At 37.7% G+C, this 21,816-nt stretch overlaps 1 protein-coding gene across 1 annotated transcript in view; it reads right to left on the minus strand.

The window, feature by feature from the left end:
• Positions 1-4,051: 4,051 nt before the first annotated feature.
• Positions 4,052-21,816, minus strand: part of KCNH7 (potassium voltage-gated channel subfamily H member 7) — a gene marked incomplete at its 3' end in the record, with an annotated part of 221,040 nt that continues 203,275 nt past the window's right edge. The window contains exons 13-16 of the mRNA XM_084264659.1: positions 13,120-13,371; positions 8,176-8,344; positions 5,054-5,246; positions 4,052-4,318 (exon numbers count right to left, since the gene is read on the minus strand). Of these exons, the coding sequence (XP_084120785.1) occupies positions 4,052-4,318; positions 5,054-5,246; positions 8,176-8,344; positions 13,120-13,371 (881 nt within the window). The remainder of the gene's footprint in view (positions 4,319-5,053; positions 5,247-8,175; positions 8,345-13,119; positions 13,372-21,816) is intronic.

The raw sequence follows: 21,816 nt of genomic DNA on the forward strand, positions 1-21,816 counted from the left end.
CTTGGTTCTGTGCGTGCTGAGCCTCAGAAACGTCAGTCTCTGAAAAAGGGGACTAAACTCTGAGAATCTGAAGAGGGTTCTCTGGTTGCTGCCACCTGCCTGTTTGCATGTAGAACCTGCTGTGAGTTCAGGTATCTCGTCTGCTGGGCCACCACTTCTGTATTCTGGAAATGCTCGGCAGGTAGTGGCTTCAAAACAGGGAATATGTGCTAACGTTGGGATTGTGGTTATGTTCTACTGGGCTTGTCTCATGGCTTCACTAACCTGTGAAAGATTAGGATGTCAAAGCTACTAAAGCTTGATCTCAATTTCTGGCTATAAGGCTTATCCTCGAGCTCCTGGGGATATCCTACGTATTATGAAAACTTCTTAATGGCTTGGTTTTATGTAGGTTGAAAGAATGCTAAAGGAGTTACCCTGTTCTGAAAGCCTGTCTGAATGAAAAAGCTGGAAAAGCCTGGTTGCATTGAGCAGAAGAGGTATTTCTGCTTCATGCATCAATGTTTCATGTCAGTGTAACTAGGCTTTTTTTTTTTTTCTAACCTTAAATTAACTAGAAAGCACGAGCTGTGCTTGGTGTGTCCAAAGAAGTACTTAAATCTGATTTCCCCAAGCTGGTTGATGTACAGTAGTATTGCCATTAGCTACACATGATGAGGCTTGTTGGAAGCAGCAGCTTTCAAGTTTTTGGGTTTTGATCAGTTCACTCTGTGGTACCTAGAAACTGATTGTGCCTAATCTAATCAACAAAATGTGGCAGAATTTCACATGTAACAGTTGGAAGATGCTAAAATCATGTGTAATGTCATCACAGTTAATAATGCTTTTTTAAAAACAATGTCTGCCCACTTTCATAATTGGAAATGTCCATCATGGACGTGCAGGTTGGTGCAGAGCCTAAATATGGAAAAGCATCACAAGCTATTGTTTGCTTTAAACATTGACTTTGACCCACAGCTGGTGGAAGCGAATGAACTTCACAAGGAGCTCTGCTGACTTGTACCATCTAACCTTTCACATTTGGAGTGGTATTAGTTGGTTTGATACTTAAGGTACCTGAGGTATTCCTGAACTTCCAGGATATGTCTATGTACGTACAAGTTATAACTTGCACATACTTTTAGCCATGCATTTTAAATGTAAACAACCAAGATGAATGTTCCTAAGCTAAAGGGAGACCAAATTTTACCTTCTGAAGTCCTGAAAGCCTCTACAGATATGTTACAGTTGCGTATTGTGATGTGTGGGTATGCAACCCATATGTTATTCTCAACTTGATTTAGATAGCACAGACCCATTTCTGTCAAGTTCAGAAACAGACTGGGCCTAAAAGGACCCTGCCCAGAAATAAACACACAAACAAACTGCAAAAATAACTTTTGCTCTTTAGAAAAGTAACAAATTCTCAAACCCAATGGTTTGTACCTACGGGGGGAAAAAGGCTTCGCAGTAGGTATTCCTGTACTTCACTGTACCTCAACAGAAAAAGAAGGTATCTGAAAAGGAAGATCTTTCTTTGGCAGGGAAGGGGCAGTGAGAGAACTGTCAACCAAGTTGTCATCTTTTGTGTTTTGTTTATTCATTGGTTGCCCCCACTTGAGATTTTTGTTCTTCATAAATACAACTTAAGGGAAGGAACAATGTCTCTTTAGGCCAAGAAAAGGATGAAGGGATGGAGCTTTTCCTTCACTCAGACTAGCCTTTGCTTTTCCTTTTCCCCAACACTTCTTTCCCAGTCCACCTGTTTTTCTCAGTCTCTTTGCATTAATGTGAAATACCATGTGGTGAAATTGGACAAAGGGCATTTTGTAAAGCAATGCTCATGCATTGTGCTTTTTTTCATTAATTTTATTTTTAATTTGTACCAGACTGCTTGTAATGTAGCATAACCACAAATACTTTTGTAGAAAATGTGATAGATGCTTCTTTGTAACAGACATTAATATCAGTTACTAGACTGAGATAGAGCAGAAGTTGTTGAAACTTGCTACTTAAAAAAAAAACGAAAAAAGCAGAAGCTATTTCACTATGTTATTCAGCACTCCTGTTTCAGTGAAGTTTATGTAGCAGAGATTCTGACTGGCCCAACGATGCTGTCATCTGGGATGTGATCCTGCAAGATACTAAGCAGTGCTGACCTCCCGTTGGTGTGGTAGAGGTAATGTGGCATTTGAACCTTTCAACAGCAGCATGAGGCAGAAGAAAATTTGATCTTGTATGTGAAGAGTTAGTTCCCCTTCTGACTTACAAAGTTATTAATTAGTTTTTGTTTCCTTATATGCAAGGTAAAGCACAGCCTCACTTAGTAGCTCAACACACACACTAATGTTAAATGAGAGAAGATTCAGCCACCTTGACTTTATCTACTGGCTGTATATGACTAAAAATGTTATACATCCTTCTGACCCAAACATACAGTGTGGGCGAGGGTCAACCACTAATTGCAGTACTCTGTAGCACTAGCTGAGAACAGAGGGTTTATTTGGTTTTAGTTAGAATTTCACAGGCTGCATATCCCCCCCCCCCCCCCCCCCCGCAACCCCAGCTGGGTTACAAGCTTGTCTGAAACCAGTTCTCTTCCTAGAGGAATTTCACATTAAAGCTTTAAGATTAGAAAATCATGTGAACATTGTTAAATATTTAAAAACGGTAATAAAAAGGTCAGTCCCTTCCAAAATAAACACAACGTTTGAAGCAGAATAATATTTTAATAAAATTAAATCTAAGTATTCACAAAGCATTATGCATATACAGTACATACTGTATTTAAAGCCTACGGACCTTAAATCATTTTATTCTAATGTAGTCAGCTTTGGACACAAGCTAAGCTTACTCCTTTTGTAATAAGAAAGTGTACAATTGTTCCTGAAAGTGATTGTACATATATACATATATATATCTCTATATCTATACTCCTACATGTAAGTGTAGGTATATACACACACTTGTGTGTATGCATGTATATAAATATATACACACATACCTACAGACATATGTACATCTATAAAATACACACATGCACACATACAGCCATGTGTGCGCGGTGGGGGGGTGTGTCCATGTACGGATATACCCTATCTAGGATCATTGTAGAGGGGCGAGACAGTAAAAACAGAGAAATGCAAACAGCCACCCTAATAATTATAAAACAAAAATGTGTGAAGTATTTTCTGATTAAACAGGTTGTTAATAATTTGTATTGAACAAAAGGGACACAGTTTTCTGAATTCTATAGAAATAGATTTATTGCCTTTGATTATGTTTGCGTGACAGATGAAGACTACCTGCCCACTCACGACAGCTAACTTCTGTGATGCAATCTTTTTGTGTAAACAAAAAGTACTGGCAACAAATTATTCAGTTAGTGCCATTCTGTGGATGTGATCTATGGTGATACTTCTGGGCATGTGGCAGGGATTTCCTGTCATAAAATACTGCCCTACTCCAACCTCTCTGGAAGGAGGCTGGCTTATCCTAATTGTTTCGAACCCAGAAGACTTGGTTACCTTATTCTTTCTCTAGATTCAGAATCACCACTATTTATTGTGTAAAGCTCACTATAAGAATGATAAATCAAATTTCAAAAGTGAGCTAGAAGATTTTGCTTGAATTTTAGCTTGGTCAGGTAAGAGTTTTTTCTATGTGAATTACTGTTATTGGTCTCCTATTTGTTTTGAAGACGTAACCACAATAAAATACTATTTCCATGACATCTGTAAATGGTAATCTCCATGCAACGTAAACTGTAATTTCAGAACATGCATGTTATTTAAAAAAAATAAAAATATAAGGTGCCTTGAGAATGCTGGCAGTTTTACATTTGGAACATACAGTTAGTGTGTGTGTGTGTATATATATATTTACATCAGAACTGCTCAACTTTACCTTACAAGCTTCAGATTTAGGAAAATATACAGTACTTTTGCATATAATGGTATATTCCTTGTAGCCCCTGAGTCAAGTATAGAGGATTTAAATTAAAAAAAAAAAAAAAGGAAAAACAGCCATTAAAAGCACTTACATTTTTATATGAAGTAATAGTATAAAAGTATTATTTCCCAGGAAGACCAGGATCAGAAACATGCCTATGAAGACTCATTATTCCTACAGTGCTTAGTGAAGATTCTGGCAAGGAAGGGTGCCTAATTGGCTGGAGATAAGTTTTACAATGCTGTGGGGGATGCTCTACAGACCGGTCACGTTCTTGGTCTACAAAAGAAGCCAAGTTGTCTTCTGAGGCTGTGTTCAGATGCACTCCACTTGAGAGGGATTCTTTGGATTTAAGTTTTGATTTTTCAAGGTCTAGAAATTCAGGACACTGGAAGGGAGGAGAAGAAACAAGATGGTAATAATTAAATCAGTCATTTCCAGGCTCTTGTTCTGCTCAAAATTAGCACATTTGGGTAGTTGCTGGAAAACCTTGTTTGAAAATTAAGCAGTGTACTGAGATATTTTTACATGATGCTGAATTTGATTTAATATTATTGAATACAATTCTGTTGATTAATTGTAGAAGCCTGGATATCTTGTCCCTTCCTCAGTCTTGCTCATATTATGTCGAGATACACATATGAACAGCCCTTTCTCAAGGACTGAGTATTCTTGAGACACGATTTAAGAGTATGGGTTTCAGTGTTCTTGAATTTGCAGTTTAGTTTCAAAACAGAAATCTGGAATCACATCATTTTGACCACTGTAACCATTTGGATTCCAGTCTCAGCACTCCGTTCTCTTTCGCTTTCAATCTTGGAATTTGTGTGAAGTGTACTGCTGTGTGCAGAGGGTGGCCATGTATAGCATGGGCCATTTCTGCTAACTTTTGTGAAGACCATAATAACTAAGTCTGATAATAAGGCAGTTGCATGGATCTCTACAACCCCCCCACAGAACGCGGCCTCTGGAACTGTGGTATCTAAGTCCACCATAGATGTCTTGCTCAAAGCAATGATTTCATACTCCTTAAACCAGTAAATAAGCACCTAGATTGGTGTTTTGTGCATTTCAGGCTAAAAAGATTAGCAAAACTCTCTTATCTTCCTGGGTGTATACACACCTGAGATGAAGGACTGAAACTTCTGTCAGTTTTAATGGATGCTGCAGGCTGAAGCTTTTGTATCACCCGGATTGCTGGCTGGTGATACTCCGCACCTGCAGTCACCATGCTGTAGGCAGGTGGAATGAGCGTTGACTGCCTTTGCAGGAGCTGCAGGATGGTTTGGATATCAGCAGTCATTTGGGATTCGAGCCTAAAGAAGTAACACAAAATCAGTTAATTCACAGTCAGGAATAGGTGTATTTTAACATACTGATTACAGGTGCGTTCAAGAGGCAGCTGCACTTAATAAAGCAAAATGTTGCTTGCTATGCCATGGCCGTGTTTTAAACAGGAAAGAACAGAAGAGGGAGTACTGAGCCCTTCCAAAGCTCGTTGGCTCTCCCTTTCACTTGCAGAATGGATCTGCATGCCTATGTCTGATCTTGCTATAAGCAGCACAAGTTTGCTACTGTCCTTTATGTTTACAGCGTAAAATAACACGGGGGACCAGATCTTTTTCTGAAATTAACCGGAATAAATATTCTCTCCATTGTAACTAAATTGATTTGTATGGGCTGAAGATGGGCTGCTTTTTCCGATGCATCTGACAATTAATCTGACGTCCCCAATGCTAATACAATGCACTGAAACAAGCAGAAAATCACATTTATGTTTTTCCACAGTTAGAAAGTGAAAGATGCTTTCAAGACCATTAAAAAACCACAACAGTAAGTCTCCTTACAGTGAAAATTTATTCAGACTTATTCAGGCCTCGGAATTAATGTCAGCATTTCTGGCTTTCAAATTTTCTCTCCTTTTATCCCTTTTCATAAATTTGCGTATGACTTCTGAAACACTTGAGCTGCTTCTGTAGCTCATGCTTACAGTTCCATAGCACTGAAATGATTTTCAGATGGTCTTGCCAGGGCCTGTGACAAATACAGCAATAGGTAATGCCTGCTGTGCCTCCCTAGCTGCTGGAAGGCTCTGGAACATGCTGTGACAGACCGTAATGCCGATACGCAGCCTTCTGTATTGCAACTCATCTTCTGACAGTGTAAAGAAATCTTTGTCAGCAGCCTTTAAGGTTGTGAATGTTGCTACCTGGGCTCCCTACAGCACCAGAACTGATCCTGTGCTGACAGATTTTTGCTTTCATGAAGTGCTTTACTGCTTGATATTATTTCTTATTTTGTTGTCCTTTGCCTGTGCCATTTATTTATAAAAGCATCTATGAAATGAATCCAATAGATACTCCCGAAGGATGTTTAGGATGCTGTTTCTTCCTTTATCAGGAGGAGCTGGATTTGTGGCATTTGCTCTCATAAAGAAACGCCCAAACCCAGAGGTTACAGTCAGCTGTGCCCTTCCCTCCCTCCTGTTCAGCTCCCTTGGGTTCTATGCTGCTTGTGAATTTACTGATCTCATGCAGGTATGTGTGAGATGATGCCACAGGGGAAAGTACTGCAGCAGCAGCAGCATGCCACCATCCAGAGAACTTCCATCTGCTAAGCCTGGGCCTTAACATTTCTGTGTATAAAAGGGATTTAGCATTGGAGGGCTTGTGTCAATGATTGTCTTGGGCTTGGAATTAACTCTGAAATTGCTCTTTATTGCACCTTTTAGTCCAGCAGGTCAGATCTGCATAAGCAGTATAGAATATTGTCTTTCACATTCATAGAAGACCCAGCAAGGCCCTAAATCTGGAAAGTACAAGAAGCTTTAAAAACATGTCAGGAGTTAAGGAATAAAATGATTTATAAAATTCATAACAAGTTAAATCTTAGTTTAAGATAAATGTTTATCTAATGCTATTTTCTCACTCAGAAATACTGAGTACTTGCATAAGAATTTGATGTAACTGGGTAAGTTTGAGATATTACTTCGGTTTCAAGATCTTAGGATTTACGGAAAAGAAATGTAACTGAAAGACTACACCCTGCTGATGGGGAACATGCAGCTGTTTAGTTCTGTGACATTTACAGTTACTTAGATTCCTTGATGTTACTGCAATTAGAAATTATGGCAATTTAGGCCTACATGTTAAAAATGTCTTTTTAATGTACCAGATAGTATTCAGAATGAAAAATACTATGGTTTGATTGGCTTATGGTAGATGAAGGAAGCAATATGCAGTTAACCTGGCTTTAAACTGATTGCTAAAATATACAGCACAGAATGCCAATGAAGAGCTACTAAAGTATAATTAGGGCTGAGTGCGTGTCATAGTATTTGTCACGGAAAAATATTGAAAGTAATGGAATTGCAGAGTGAAAATAATAAAAAAGCCAAAGACCTGAGCATAGGGCAATTTAAAATTAAGTGAAATTACACGGCAAATTATAGTGTAGGATGGATCAAAACTCTGTAACCATATTTTAAGATGCTATAAGTTATGCTGCTTCGCTGCCAGCAAAGAGTAGTGTATCAGAGAGCAAAAGAAAGAAGGAAGAGACAATTTATCAAGCAAAGGTAATAAAGGATTCTGACAGAGAAATCTGTTCTGTTGTAACAGGTATAAGTATTTTGCCTCTGCATATTTCCATGTCTCACTTATTACAAAGTTGTAAAAGTTAATGCATCAAAAAGGGAATCAATTTATCTTTTTTAAACAAAACAGCTGGTTTACTATGGGTATCCAGGAAAGAAAAAGTTACTTAAGATATTAAAGATCCTGAAAATTGTCCTTTTGTGGACAAGTAAATATGTAGGAATCACTGTTAAGGGAAGCATATTCTGGGTGAGTTGAGTCACTCCACTTTTGTTGTGAAAAAGTTGGTGTCTGAAACAGTCAATGGAAGAGAAAGGCTCTTCTGCAAGGCAATTCAGGGCAGCTAAGGTGGGTACCTAGAGGTAAGAGACATGTATATTCTGGCAATGAAGTAAAAATTTTGTACCCAGCATTACCAGAATACGTTTTTCCAAGAATCTGGAAGGCTGAACTTAGGTGATATTTAGTGTTCTCAGAAGACCTATACAAAACAAATAGATATTCCCAACAGGTGTATTTTTGTACTACTGAGACTGAAGAGCTGAATGCTTTCAGAAACTTCGTGTGTAAATTAATTTCTCCTGTAGCATTATTAATATTATCCACTCTTTCACACATATCTTTCTTTTTGGTCATTCTCTGTGTTTACCTGTTGAGTTGTTCTTGAAGTAAATCTAATCGATTCTCCACTTCCCCATATATAAAGTCACTTTCAGTCTCACAGATGCCCCATGTAACATGGGGTAATGCTGACTGAGTTGGGGAGTCCTGGTACTCCTGGATGTTCTCCTCCTCCCAGTCTCTTTTATCAGTGATATCTGATGAAAAACAAACCATATAAAAGTACAGTTTCATGTGCATGCTGTTAGAGAGGGGTTGGCACCCCTCGAGCACCCCACTTACTAGCATTTCTCAAAACCTTGAAAGTTGAATTGGTACACTGGCTTACTGCCTGGACAAGGCTCTTTGTTTCTTACTACTATTTAAGAAAAGATAAAAGCTGTCTCATCCACAGATTATAAAATTCTAACCTAACTATAGCACTGGGCTAGCATTTTCAAGCTGCAGATGAACAAACAGATTTGTCTAGTCAGTAACATCATTTTTCTCTCTATTATAATTTTACTAATGAAGCCCCAAGTTTTTCAAGGATTTTTTTTTTTAGCACCTCACTGTTCATTGAAATGAGAAATATTTGTTTGAACCTAAGTGCATTAAATGATGTACTTGAATGTCTTTGATTGTGTGTTTCAGAGACTTGGCTAAAATTACTTCTCCTGCCCTTGAACGTGCCAGTAAAGTGTGCTTACTCTAGTTTTTTTTAGTGTAAAAGAAGGACTTGCTGCATTGCATTTATGTGTGCACAGGCATTCCAGTAATGCAGTGTGTTACTCGAGAGAAAGTTGCCAGAGCTCAGCTTGCTGCTGTTCGTACCAGCAGTTGTAACACTGCTTGTCTTTACCAGGCTGATGGGCCAGAGGCCATCTAATGCAGCTCATACTGCTTGCAAAGGGATACTAGTTGTTATTATCAGAAGGGACATTGATTTTCATTGATGTAGCTTTTAGCATCACTAGTCTCCAACGCAACCCTGACATCAGAGGGTAAAGCATGTCTCTGAGACCCTTACAGTATTCTAGGGTGAAAGGTACCAGTTAATTTTGTTTAATAATTTTTGAAACATAAAGGAATGAAATATTCAGCATTTCTGGGTCAGTGAGAGATCACTAATATTAAATGAAGCTTCATGGTAAATAATTTTTTTTCTTTTCTTCTATTTGAACGACAGGTAAAATTTTAATTAAGAGGGAGAAAATAAATTTATTTCAAAGTAAAAAAGACCCAATTGCCTAATTATCATCTTAAGAATTTCAGCTATCTTGCTGAATTTAGTTCCCTTTCTAATCCTTATATATTGTATGCACAATATTTATATGAACCCCTCATATTCCCTATACAAGTATATCCTATTTATTTATTTATTTATTTATTTATCTCCAGCCTTTTATGAAAAAAAAAAAGAAAAGAGAGCACGATGGCTACTCCTGGCCCCACCCTGCACCTCCTGTGCTCACGCTATATCCCACTTGTCCCTCCCAGTTCTTGGATCTCTCTGATCAAGCACCGCAGCTTAACATCCAAGAAGAACCCAGTGCACTCCTTCCTTTTGGTTGGAATTCTGGTTTGAGCTATTTCTCCGTCTCCTTTCAATTTGGTTAATTTACACCTCTGTGCATTTATGAATTAATTTCCATTCCTGGCTTTAGGCTGTTTCCCCTGTTCACCAAGCTGTTGAAAAGTTACAAATCATTTATCATGGGATATGTTAGTAGCACATCCCCTTTTCTGATATAGAATGACGACCCTGCTGTGAGCTTTGCAGAGACTACAGGTGACGTATTTAGGATGATCAGTGCTTCTTCAACATCTACTCCCCCCCACCTCAAGCCTTTGTTACTTTGAATGAATCTGTTGTCACACAGTCAAAAGTTGCTCAGTGCCACTCAGATTCTCCTCTGCTATGATAAAAAGGGCTGTTAAAATTTTAACACCTGTTCAGTATAAATCCCGTTAGGGATGTATCTATAATTATTTAACCACATGAAGTTACAGAATGTATTAAAAGTTTTTAGTGTGCTCAGGCTGCTGCTTCAACATACAGCTGGACAAAATCCTCGACTGCTTATAAGGTGTCAGCCTCCGCTGTATGAGCAGTTGGATTTGTATCCCACGGCCCCCGTAGTCCCCGAATGGTTTGCTCAGAGCTTCTCCTAACACCTCTCTTGGCACTGCATGCTGATAACTCAGCACAGGTTACATTCGTTTCACACTTGTGAAATTCTTCTAAGCAACCATAGCAGCCAGAGCCAGTTTTCAAAGAAAAGAGAGAAAAACCACAGCGTAGATGACGTGTGAGAGGTTTGTCCAAATGCTATTAACTAACCCTTTTCAAACACATCTTTGAGCAGTGTTACTCTAGGTAAAATAAAAACAGATCCCACTCAAATTTAATATTTGAAGTGGATTTAGCCAGGAAGGGGAGCTCTCACTGTGTGACTCCGAGTGGAGGAGGACACTTGCTTCTCTTTTTTATCAGAGAAAGGTGTTTTCTGCATTGTCTGATCTTTCCTAAGCAGGTACTAGCAGGTTTCCTGGAGCTGCAGAACTTCATGTTACATGACCTATAACTGATTTTATGCACTAGGCAGAAGGAAGGAGAAAGAAATTTCTTGTTTGCTACACAGAAAACTGTTCAGCTTCTCAGCCACTTAAGCCAACAGAAGGAAAGAGGAAGAAAGTGTCAAAGAAGCACGCAATTTGGTTTTAGCAGGTGTGTGTGGCACAGTTTGCAGTGTCCAAGGAAGCTGGAAAGCTCTCAGGAAAGTAAAGGAAGCAGGCTATGGCTGACCCTGGGGTAAGAAAACTGTGGGTGTGGGTGCAAATGGATGTCGTAAATCCAGTGGATTACTGGATTACTATTTTTTTTAAAGCAGTGAATTTCAGGAGTAGAAACTAAAAATATCAGTTATACATTTCACTGCTTTTTAATATCCTGTTAATACACTGTAAGATATGGTGTTGTACTGCTCTAGGCATCTTTTCAGATACTTCCACATGCACAAGTATCCCCTGAAAAGCCCAACAGCAGTTACAGCTTTATAACTAACTGTGTCCTTCCAGGGCTTGAAGAATCCTAGACTGATAACTAAATCAATATATGTATAACTTGGTTCCCTTGAACAATTCAAGAATTACTCTTATAGCCCAAATAATGACCAAGTGAAAACAGAAAACATTTTTCTGCAATATACAGATTACCAGCAATGGGAAAATTATCAGGTCTCCTCAAGAGAGCCGTATGTTTTAATGTTACGAGTTGTATTTCAGGATTATGAGAGAGAAGTTTATGCAGTTTCTGCCCACATTATCCAACACGATATTAATAGTCTTTCCATTCATCAACAGTAATGACCAAAGCTTAAAACAAAACCAAAGATAATTAAATATGTATCAGTCACAGTGGTAATGAACTGTGGTAGCTTTATCCAAGTGCACTTGTATTCAAGAATTATATGTGGATTATAAACATTCATACATACAAGCAGAGTTTATTTCAAAATTTCATTATGTTTATAGCTCCTCTTATGGTAAAGTCAAAACCAATCTATAATTAATAGCAGGGATAAGAATTTAGTTTAAAGCATGTATCAATTAAAGCTGCTCCTGTATTTTTGACCTTGAAGTTTTCATGAAAGTTGCAAAAAAGGTAATGAGCTTTCAGGCACATTACCAGAAGTGCTAGATTACAAAGTGTAAAAAAGAATGTGGTCTTAATCAAAATATGTAACCTTTAGACATGCTAAATTTAGCGCAAATAAAATCTGTGATACGTTGCCTTGGAAAATGTTGCTATAGCTGCAAGGACACATTTCTGGCTACTGGTAGGGGAAAGGTAAGCTTTCAAATTGCAGTATGTATGCAACAAGTTTATGTGGTGCAGATTTATAGAGCCCTAGCCTGAGGAGACCAAACTTCACATATTCATACCTTTGAAATATAAAAAAAAGACATTGTTTGGCCAAATTAATCATTAGGATTTTTAAAAATTATAGCCTAAAACCTAAAGTTTATTGAATGATGATTAAATGGTTAAATTGCCTCAATGGAAGCAAAGTACTGGGGAAAACAGCATTAAAGGGTAGATATGTAATTCCCTTCAGAGTGAAACAAGTACGAATGAACTTTCAGCGATATTTAAATTGTATATTAATCCATGGCTTTTCATTAATTTCCCTTCACATCACTGAGAAAATTAATATTTTAGTATATTGGATGTAATTTTAATTATGCAATTTAACTCTATGTAAAATTAACTGAGATTGCTTAATAGCTTTTGATCATTTGTCATATACAGAAGGCCAAATCTTTGTTCTTGTGTTTTACTTATGGAAGTCAGGATTTGGTCAGTGTGATGTAATGTCACTTCTTTTAACCAACATGTGCAACAAAATGAGAGCATTCTTTCAAGCTATTATGATTTTTTTTTCCAATTAGTCTTAGTTGTGCCTTGTTAATACAGAGATTGTAATGAATTACCTGAAACCTTTTTTTTTTTTTTTTTGGTGCATGTGGAACCATCACTAGACTTATCCACCTCTCATGATCTAGGATTTTTTATTGTCACCCAACCCTGGCATACCTACTACCCTTTGAGGGAGGAGGGAGTCCTTACTGCTCTGAGTGCAGTGTTCATCCGTGCACACTCAGTGAAGTCCAGTACCAGTAGACAGTTTTAAAGAGTTTAAGTAACTTTCCCAAGGCAGTTCAGTTACAAGATATTTTAGTAACAAAGTCTGGAACAGTCTTTTGGCAGTTCTGTTATCCAGTCACACCATCAGTGTATTAAACTGCACTAATTAATCCTTTTGAAAAATACTGAGTTTTATTTAAAATATTTTTTTCTTGTTAACCTTTTAAGAAACACAAAAGTAAATATTGTGCAAAGAATCAATAGAACCATTCAGAAAATGTTTTTTGGTAATTCAACTAAAAAAAGGTCTATTCAAACTTTGTAGAGTATCAGCTAGATTACCTTTGGAAGAATTGATTCTTTTGTCAGTAAGAATTTCTTCTGTGGCATCAACCATTTCTTCAAAGTCCACCTCTGTGGTTTTCTCTGTTACGGATGGGTAATCAGCTATCCCAGAGAACAGGGGCTTCTGCTCATCTTCAATGGAGGACACAAAAGATGATGACCCACTTTTTTTCTCCTCAAAGTGTTTCTTAATAGATTGATAGTATCTGGTAGTGTCTCCTGAGGGTTCAGGATCACTCTGATCGTTCTCTTTGAAATAATCTGTTAAATAGAAGTAGTTGTGTACAATGATAACGCAGTTCATGAAATTGTATTCTAGTTTATTCTAGTCTGAGGATGGGGATGATTATTATATCAGTTAGGAAGTTCACTGTCTATTAGAATAAATTCCTTCAAAGCCTTTTTTGATTCCCATATCAGAGAAGATTTATATTTCTTTTGAAGTCTTAGAAGACATTTGTCTGTATGAAGCAAGGATTTGTAGTCCCTAAACCGTAACTCATGCAAAAAGTTGCTTATATCAAAACAGTAAATGTTTTATCCAACACAGCCTTCCTGTTTGCTCACTCTTTTCCCTGGTGAGGAAGAGATTTGATAAAGCCTTATATTGCAAAGTTCAAAAAAAAAGAAACCAAAACCCTTCTTATTTCATTCCCTCTTCCAATTTCTCACATTCCTTGGCATTTCTCACAGTCTTGACAGGGCTCCCTGGTTCAAGAAGGACAGGGAGCTACTGGAGAGGGTACAAAAAAGGGCTATGGCAATGATTAGGGGACTAGAACATCTCTCTTATGAAGAGAGGCTAAGGCACTTGGGTCTTCTTATCCCAGAGAAGAGAAGAAGGGAGGAACTTGTCAATACTTATAAATCCTTGAGTGGTGGGTGTCAGGAGAAGTGGGGGGGTCAGTCTTTTTTCAGTGCTGCCCAGTGACAGGACAAGAGGCAATGAGCATAAACTTGAATATAGGAATTTCCACCTAAACATGAGGAGGAACTTTTTTACTATGAGGGTGGCAGCGCACTGGAACGGGCTGTTCAGAGAGGTTGTGGAGTCTCCTTTTCTAGAGATATTCAAAACCCACCTGGATGCTGTCCTGTGCAACCTGCGCTAGGTGATCCTGCTCTGGCAGGAGTTGGACTAGATGATCTCCAGGGGTGTCTTCCAACCCCTACCATTCTGTGGTTCTGCAACAGTCATGGATGTCAGACTCAGTATCAGAACTAACCATTTAAGTTATGTTCACATAAGAACATCCTTGCTAATCATTCTTCTCCCAGAAAAGGCAAATGTATTAATCAATACTCAACCTCAGAAAGTCTGGGCCCACCTAAATAGAGAGCATATTTCTCCGTGCTCATTCCTGCCAAACCTGTGGTTAGGATTGATATGGTAGAAAGAAAGCTTATTGGTACAAAAAGAAGGGATTTCCTTGTTTCAATGGGATTATCTCAAAACATCTTTACGTAGTAGCCCAAATCCAGTAGCCTTTAGAATTAATTGCAATTCTCTGAACATCCAATCTTTTGTTAAGAAAAGTGCACAACATGCTGTGATATATATGGCAGCAGAATTATCAATCAAGTTGAGAATGAAACTTCCATTAATCACACTCAAAGTCTGTTGTGAGGAACAGCAGATGCAGTTCTCTTAAGAGGTGGCAAATAAAACTAGATTTAAAGCAGATGCCTTTAAAAGCACATTGTAAAAATTAAATATGATTTAAACCCAAATGATCATTTATGAATATAGAGAACTCCTGGTCTCTTCTCAGCATAAACTTCAAGCTATTTTCTGATTCAATATTTGGTCTTACTTATTTTTAACTGAAATGTCAAGATAATTCCAGTTCTGCTATTTATTTAAAACACATTTTAGCAGGGTAGTCTCAACAACATATAAATACTGTAACTAGTTTGCATTAACTTCCTGGGGAGACAGCATGATTTCCCATCTGCTTTGTGCTAATTACTAATCAACATAATTCTGGAATGTCTGTAGTCTTTACAGCCTACAGCAGTGGTTAATACAACACTTAGTATATTCCCTGGGTTTCTCCCCTTTTTTCTGGTCACTATAAGGAAATGAAACCATGGCCTCATCTAATCCTCTTTATCTGCACATAAAGAGAATGCAATATCTACAGAGCTCTCTGCAGGACTCCAGACATCTGTGAACAGTGAGGACAGGTAATGGTGAACAAAATAAAATCAATACTAAGGCAGGCATCCTGAACTGTACCCTCTAGAATCTCCAAGGGCAATTAACAGATCCCTGAACTGAAGTGACTTTATTTGACTTCTGCTAAGGAGGATGACTAGCTATAAGTGGTACCGGTGACACTGATACTGCAAAGGCATCAACAGAAATGCAAATGGAGACTGGCAATATAAAGCTCTTGGGGGATGCTTGGACTGGAGAGTCAAGTACCACATTGTCTACAATCCCACCTCCAAAACAGTACAAAACTGAAAGCTTCACAATAAAATTCCAATGTAGATGTCTCCTGTGGCTTTTCTTGTAGGTCTGTATAGTGAAATACATAGAGTCATGCTACAGTAAGTTGTCAGCCTTACTGCTTGGCTGACTTCAACCTGTGAAAAAGACCTTGTAATGAAAGCTTGAAATTGCCATTCTTTTAGGCTAATTTTTTATGTTCATGGGATTTTGTGCACTAACAGTTGCTGTAATGAGCACCCTGTGGAATACAAATCAATCTGTAGACTAATTTTAAGAGGAGGTCATTGAGACTCTAATGAAAAAAATTGTATAGCAGCTGAAGTATAGCAGACTGTCTTATTGGTGATATTTGTAAAATACTAAAATATCTAGAAACAAGAAGCCAGGCTCTGCTAACAATTACTCTGCCGTAAAAACAGGCTAATTCAATCGATACCCCTGCATTTAGTCTCCATCAGTATCAGAACAACAATGTATTCTTTTCCAAATGTTGTCCAGGTATAATGAACTCTCTGGCAGACGGGAAGTGGAGATCCATTGAATGTAGGATCCTGCCTATTGAAATAAGGGAATACTTGTTCATCAGCATCTTTGGCTTTACTGCTGTTGCTTTATCTGCTAGCCATCTGGCTACATTCAGAGAGTCAAAAATTGTATTCCTTTTAAAAAACTCTAATGCTAAAGATTCTTTTGTTGGTAAAAATCCTGTCATGTTTTGCACATAACATAGGAATTAAAACGGAAGTTGCATTTTTTACTGGTCTCTTCAGGACTTGTGGATGGTTCAAGCTCTGTACCTCAGCTTAGTAGTGCCTCTGTAGCTCATCGGAAATATGTTATAAATAATATCTAGGTAGTGTGTTATTCTGAGTCTGAATTTCTCCAGTATATTCTTCCTTTTGTAAAGAAATCCAGTCATTGGTTTGGAATGAGTCTTTTTTCTGTGTATGGATGGGTAAGTTCTCTTTTTGTCAAACAGATTCAAGGTTTCAAAAGGATTCTCTTCTCTGTTCTCTTCTGTTGCTAAAATAAATCTAATCATTAACCCCTCCCCCCCACCAGTGCTTTATCTTCCAGCAAGACAAGTTTCACTCTCTGATTCTGAGTGAGAGAAACTGTTTTGCTGAAAATTATTGTTTTGTAACTTTCTGCTTTACCAAACATACAGAAACATAATTTACACTCTTTATGGGACTCAATTTAGCCTGTTGTGTGTTTTGGGTGCCCGCCAAGTTTACAGGTAATGTTCTCTGACATTTGCTGTCTAGAAATTACAAAATCTTCATTGTAGTTATCAGAAGGTTTGTGTCCTTCTTTTTGAACTTGCACTGGCAAAGGAAGGGAAGAACTGGGCTTGTCATGAGGCAATGAAATATAGCTATGAGACAGACTTGCAGAAATAATGGCATAAAATCCAGCTTGGTGGGGTAGTTACCAGAGATCAAACAAGTTTCTTTTATGTGCCATGGTCAGCCTGTAGGATTGAAGTTTTGCATGATTTGGACAGTATTAGTCTGCTGCAAACAATACCGGTGAAAGTGTCAGTAATGTATTACCTGTGCAGCAGCATTGTTTAATATTACTGTAATTTCATTAATGGGAATTTGTCATACTTAATCAGGCTAGCTATGTCACCTAGTGTTTCAGAAGATGGCAAATTTTTACTCCTTTTTTCATCAGTCCAGTAAAAAGTCCCATAATATGCCTAGACAAATTCAATTTTGTGCAGGAAATGAGGTGAATGACTTCCTCACCCCCACAGAAAGCAATTTATATCCCAAACCATAAAATAGATAATCTCTATAATTAACATGATCTGCATAACTATAAATCTGTTCAGCAGACATGCCATCTTCCCTTTTCTTTGAAAAAACCTACCATATTATTTTATGCTACACCAAGTAAGTCGCTTTGAGAGGAGAAATGCACACTGTGACTTGGAAAGAGGGAGCGTTGATTGCTGAAAAGGTCTGCAGGCCCTTAGATTCCCAGCAAGTATTTTGTTTCAACTGTGACTAGTTCTTTTTTATGTCATCTTCACAAATATTCCTATAGTGATCAATCTGTATTTCCTATGTATGAACAAAATATTTGCTAGTTAACATGACTATTTGTTATCTGTTCTTTAATTATAAAATATCAATTACCTTGTCAAAGAGCAAAAAAATGCCTTCTGTGCCCACCCATGCACCATGGGAGGCAAATATTTGGAGTGAAGCCAGGGACCAAGCATTTCAGATAGTATGTTAAATACTATACCACAGAGTTAAAAAGTGCAAAATCCTTAAGATGTCCAAAAATCAAAAGCTGTTGATGAATAATTTGAACATTGATGTTCAAACTATGCCTACGTTTCCTGTAACATAGATGGGAAGCAGCATCTAATCAGTCTGGGAAAATGGTAATACTAATTCCTGCAATCACAACTTTTAGTGGTATAAGAACAATATAATCAATACATTATATTTATGTAATAGAAAAAAAATTACTGGCACTGTGGAGGACCGATCTATCATGAAGGGCAATTCCAGACAAGTCTGCTTAAGTTGTATTCAGGCTAAACAACTCTATAAAATGTCAATCAGGGACTTTCAGATTATTAAACTGCTAATGAAAATGTTCCTATTTTTTCTTTCCTTACTGTTTGCTTCATACTTAATTGAATGTGACTGGGTATGGAGTACATTGCTAAATATAACTGAATGCCTTCTGATAGAGTAGGTAACAGAAGAATGTCAAAAAGGAGGAAGCTGATTGCTTGTGAACATGAAAACGAAAAGAAGCAACCTAGCATCTGGTCATTCAGTAGCTAACTGTTGCTATTGCCTAAAAGCAAGGAAAAAGGATCTAGAAACTGATGCAGGAAGATCCCTAATTCTAGGAAAAGTAGATTACTGCTGGTATTTTGGGAAAGTTAAAACATTTTCTCCTCTCAGTAGTAAAAAGGTTCAATGTTCTTATTTTTCTGGGACTCTTTAATGATAGAAGATTCCTTTACTTCCAATCTAATTAATAATTTGGGAACTCCTAAGTCTTCACTGGGGAACTTAAAGATACAAACTAGTGAAATTCCATTGTTATAACTAGTGCAGGCAGGTTTGCTGAAAGGTTTCAGTAGGTTGAGTAGTGATGGTGGAGGAAATGAACTGTACTTGAGAGAGCTGTTCAATCTCAGTGCTGCTCGGGAGTGTTTGGTGAATTAATGTGTCTTCTACTGTGTTTCCTCTCTGAGCTATGAAGGTTTGGATGATTCTGGAAATAAGGAACACCAGAAGATACTGAAACCTCCCCCACCATCCTGGCCTAAAGACCGGGTAACTTTTCCATAAGGATCCATATTCCTTTTTTTTTTTAAATAGGCTAAAAAAGGAGATAGTTTTGAATAAGTTAATTTGAGTCATATTTAAAGAAGCAAGTATTTAAAAGCTAAAGTGAGTGTGGAATTCTTAATTTATTCTTTTGTGCCATTTTTAGTACACTGAGATAACGTAGATAGAGTGACAGCATTATCTCTGTATTTTTTTTGCCTGTCTGGCTTTGAATCAACTTTAGGGCTAATCAGAGAATAATGGAAGGACAGTTCTTGGTTTATACTTCGAGAAATTATACTATACATAAAAAATCAGAAACCAAGAATTATGAACATGCACCTAAGAAGGGATTCAGGGCAAAGGCCAAAGCAGTCCTCCTATGATGTTTAGAATTCTCTTCTCTTTTACAAGGAATTCAGCTTTCATTATAGTTTATTACAACTCTGGCTTCTGTGCTTACTTTGAGAATAGATCAGTAGGTACTTTTGGAAAAGTCTGGTCAAGAAGCATAATCCTTCAGATTAAAATGAAGTACTATACAAGTTTACAATATGCTAAAAATGAAACACTGCAAAATGCATTTTATACCTCGCGTGATTGTTACAGTCTGTGTCAAGATGGGCAAGTGCAAATAATAATTGTGTAACAAGATCTCATAAGAACCTTCCTTTGTGGCTTTTAAAAATTGCATCAATGATATAAAACTTCCTTATTATGATTTCTCTGAGCCAGGTGGAAAAAATTAAAGTATCACTAGCTACCTGAATCTCCAGTTACTAATTTATCAATAGAGCTCCATTGGAGTTCTTATAATCCTCTTAGCCAGTGTCTGTGAGATGATGTACTAGGATCACAGCTAAAAATCCAGAATAAAGATTTACTTCAGTGAGGTCATCATTACATTCCATGCTGTTTTATTTAGCTAGTATTTTAATTACCTGGATATGACAGAAAGATTTTATATGCCCTCTCAAAAGAATGAAGGCTGGGTATGATTTGGCTATGTAACAAGTGTAGTTTTAGCCCCAAATCAGTTTTCTCCTTGGAAAGGATTTTATACCTGATTGCTTCCAGGGCTTCAAGAAAATTATGTGTGAGTGCCCAGAACAGGTCCAGAGTTTTGATAGCCTTTAGCAAAGGGTTACATGAGTAAAAGTTAAATGCAAAGAATTTCATTCAATGGTAATAAACTGGACACTGGAACAGTCCCAAAAAGGTTAAGATTTTAGAGTCATCATCAGTTGAACAAGGCGCAAGCAAAAGTAATAATCCTTGAACTCCAGGAAAGTCTTTTTCAAAGCTTCAAGTTTTCAAAATCTCAGAGAGCTTCCTTATGTTCTGCTTCTAACTTTTGCATTTTTCACCTGTGATTGGATTTCATATTGATCTAAGCAACTCTAGTGATGCCCCATTCAGCCCCAATCAGCATGGGATAACAGATCTGCACTCAGAACTAGCAGAGCAAAAGAAACTTTTTGCTCCTGTGCATTTCCCTCGAAATAAGCTAACTCCAACAGAACTACTAGAGGAAAAGGAGAAATGGGCAAGAAAGGGTTGTATTCTGCACTGCTGGAAGAGACAACTGAATGTTGATGGTGCAGCCCATTGTGCCTCAGTTTTCAGCAGGAGACTAACTTGCCAGCCCAGTGGAGACCTTTATTTGGAACCACCAGGCAGGAATACTGCTTATTTTAAGCTGTCCTGGAGAGACTTTCCTGGCTGATGGTCAAGCATCTACGGCAAGTGGCTAAGGCTGCACCTGCACCTATACAAGAAATACCATCCATTATTTGGAAAGACCTGCAATGAATTTCTTTTGAGTGAGAACAAGAATAAGCTGCTATGTAGTGCAAGTGTTAATTTTTGCAGGGAACTTTTGGTATTGCAGTCCTTTCTGGGAACCAGAGAACAAGCTGGTCCCTCAAGGAGCCTTCTACCCTTTAAAATCACGAGGCAGAGCCCAGTGTACTAGCTAAGATCACTTTTTGTTGACACAGGTAATAAATGGTGGAAATATGTATAGGTGGAGTGAGAAGGTCTTGTGTAGAATTGGAAAAGTAGTGGTACTAACTGCAGATGCATAACAGAGAGCTGTGTTGATTTTGTTTAACCCCTGATAAAACTCATGCAGGAAGAGTTACCATGGCAACAAGGTCCAAATCAGGCTAGCATGAACTAAAGGCTGAGATAACACAATCCCATTTTTAGCACTCCAAAAGGGAGAAAATCACCGTTGATAACACTAAAGATGGAAACAATGTAATTTCAAGCTGCATAATATGCTAGTAGGTCAACAGCTGAAAGTAAAGAATGGCAACAAGACGACCATTTCATGACCAACCACATTTCAACTCCCAGCCACAAATCAGTAAGAATCCTCTGAGATGTATAATACCTAAATATAAAAGTGAGAATGCTAGGTTTCTCTGTCCTGTTCAAAGTGTAGTTCTGAAATCAAAATATGACTGTTAAAGGTCATCATACAACTTATATTTTTTATCTGTATGAACACTGTGACCAGAAACGCATGTGCCAGCTGTGTGTTGACGAATTTGGTCTTTTCTGCTCTAGTTCTTCTGAGACACTCTGCAAAATCATCTCTAAATATTTAACATTATAAACTAATTATGCTTGATCAAATTATGATGCCACTTACTCTTAACACGTAAAGTGTTGAAATCCATAGAATATTACTTTACAAGTCAGTAGTAACCTTTAGTTCTCTACAACCTCATATAGGACGTAGGATGAATTAAAGAAAAATGATATAGAACGTCTGACTACAAGGTGTCTGCTGAGCTATGGCAACATATGGAGTATCTGAACAGGGATCAGAGAGGGGCAGTAAGACAGTGGGACAAAAGTTCTTGGCAAAGAACTCTTAAGATCGTATCTTCTCCTCACATGGGCTTCCAACATATCACA

This window comes from Gallinula chloropus (assembly GCF_964237585.1).
Source record: "Gallinula chloropus genome assembly, chromosome: 5".
Taxonomy (NCBI): domain Eukaryota; kingdom Metazoa; phylum Chordata; class Aves; order Gruiformes; family Rallidae; genus Gallinula; species Gallinula chloropus.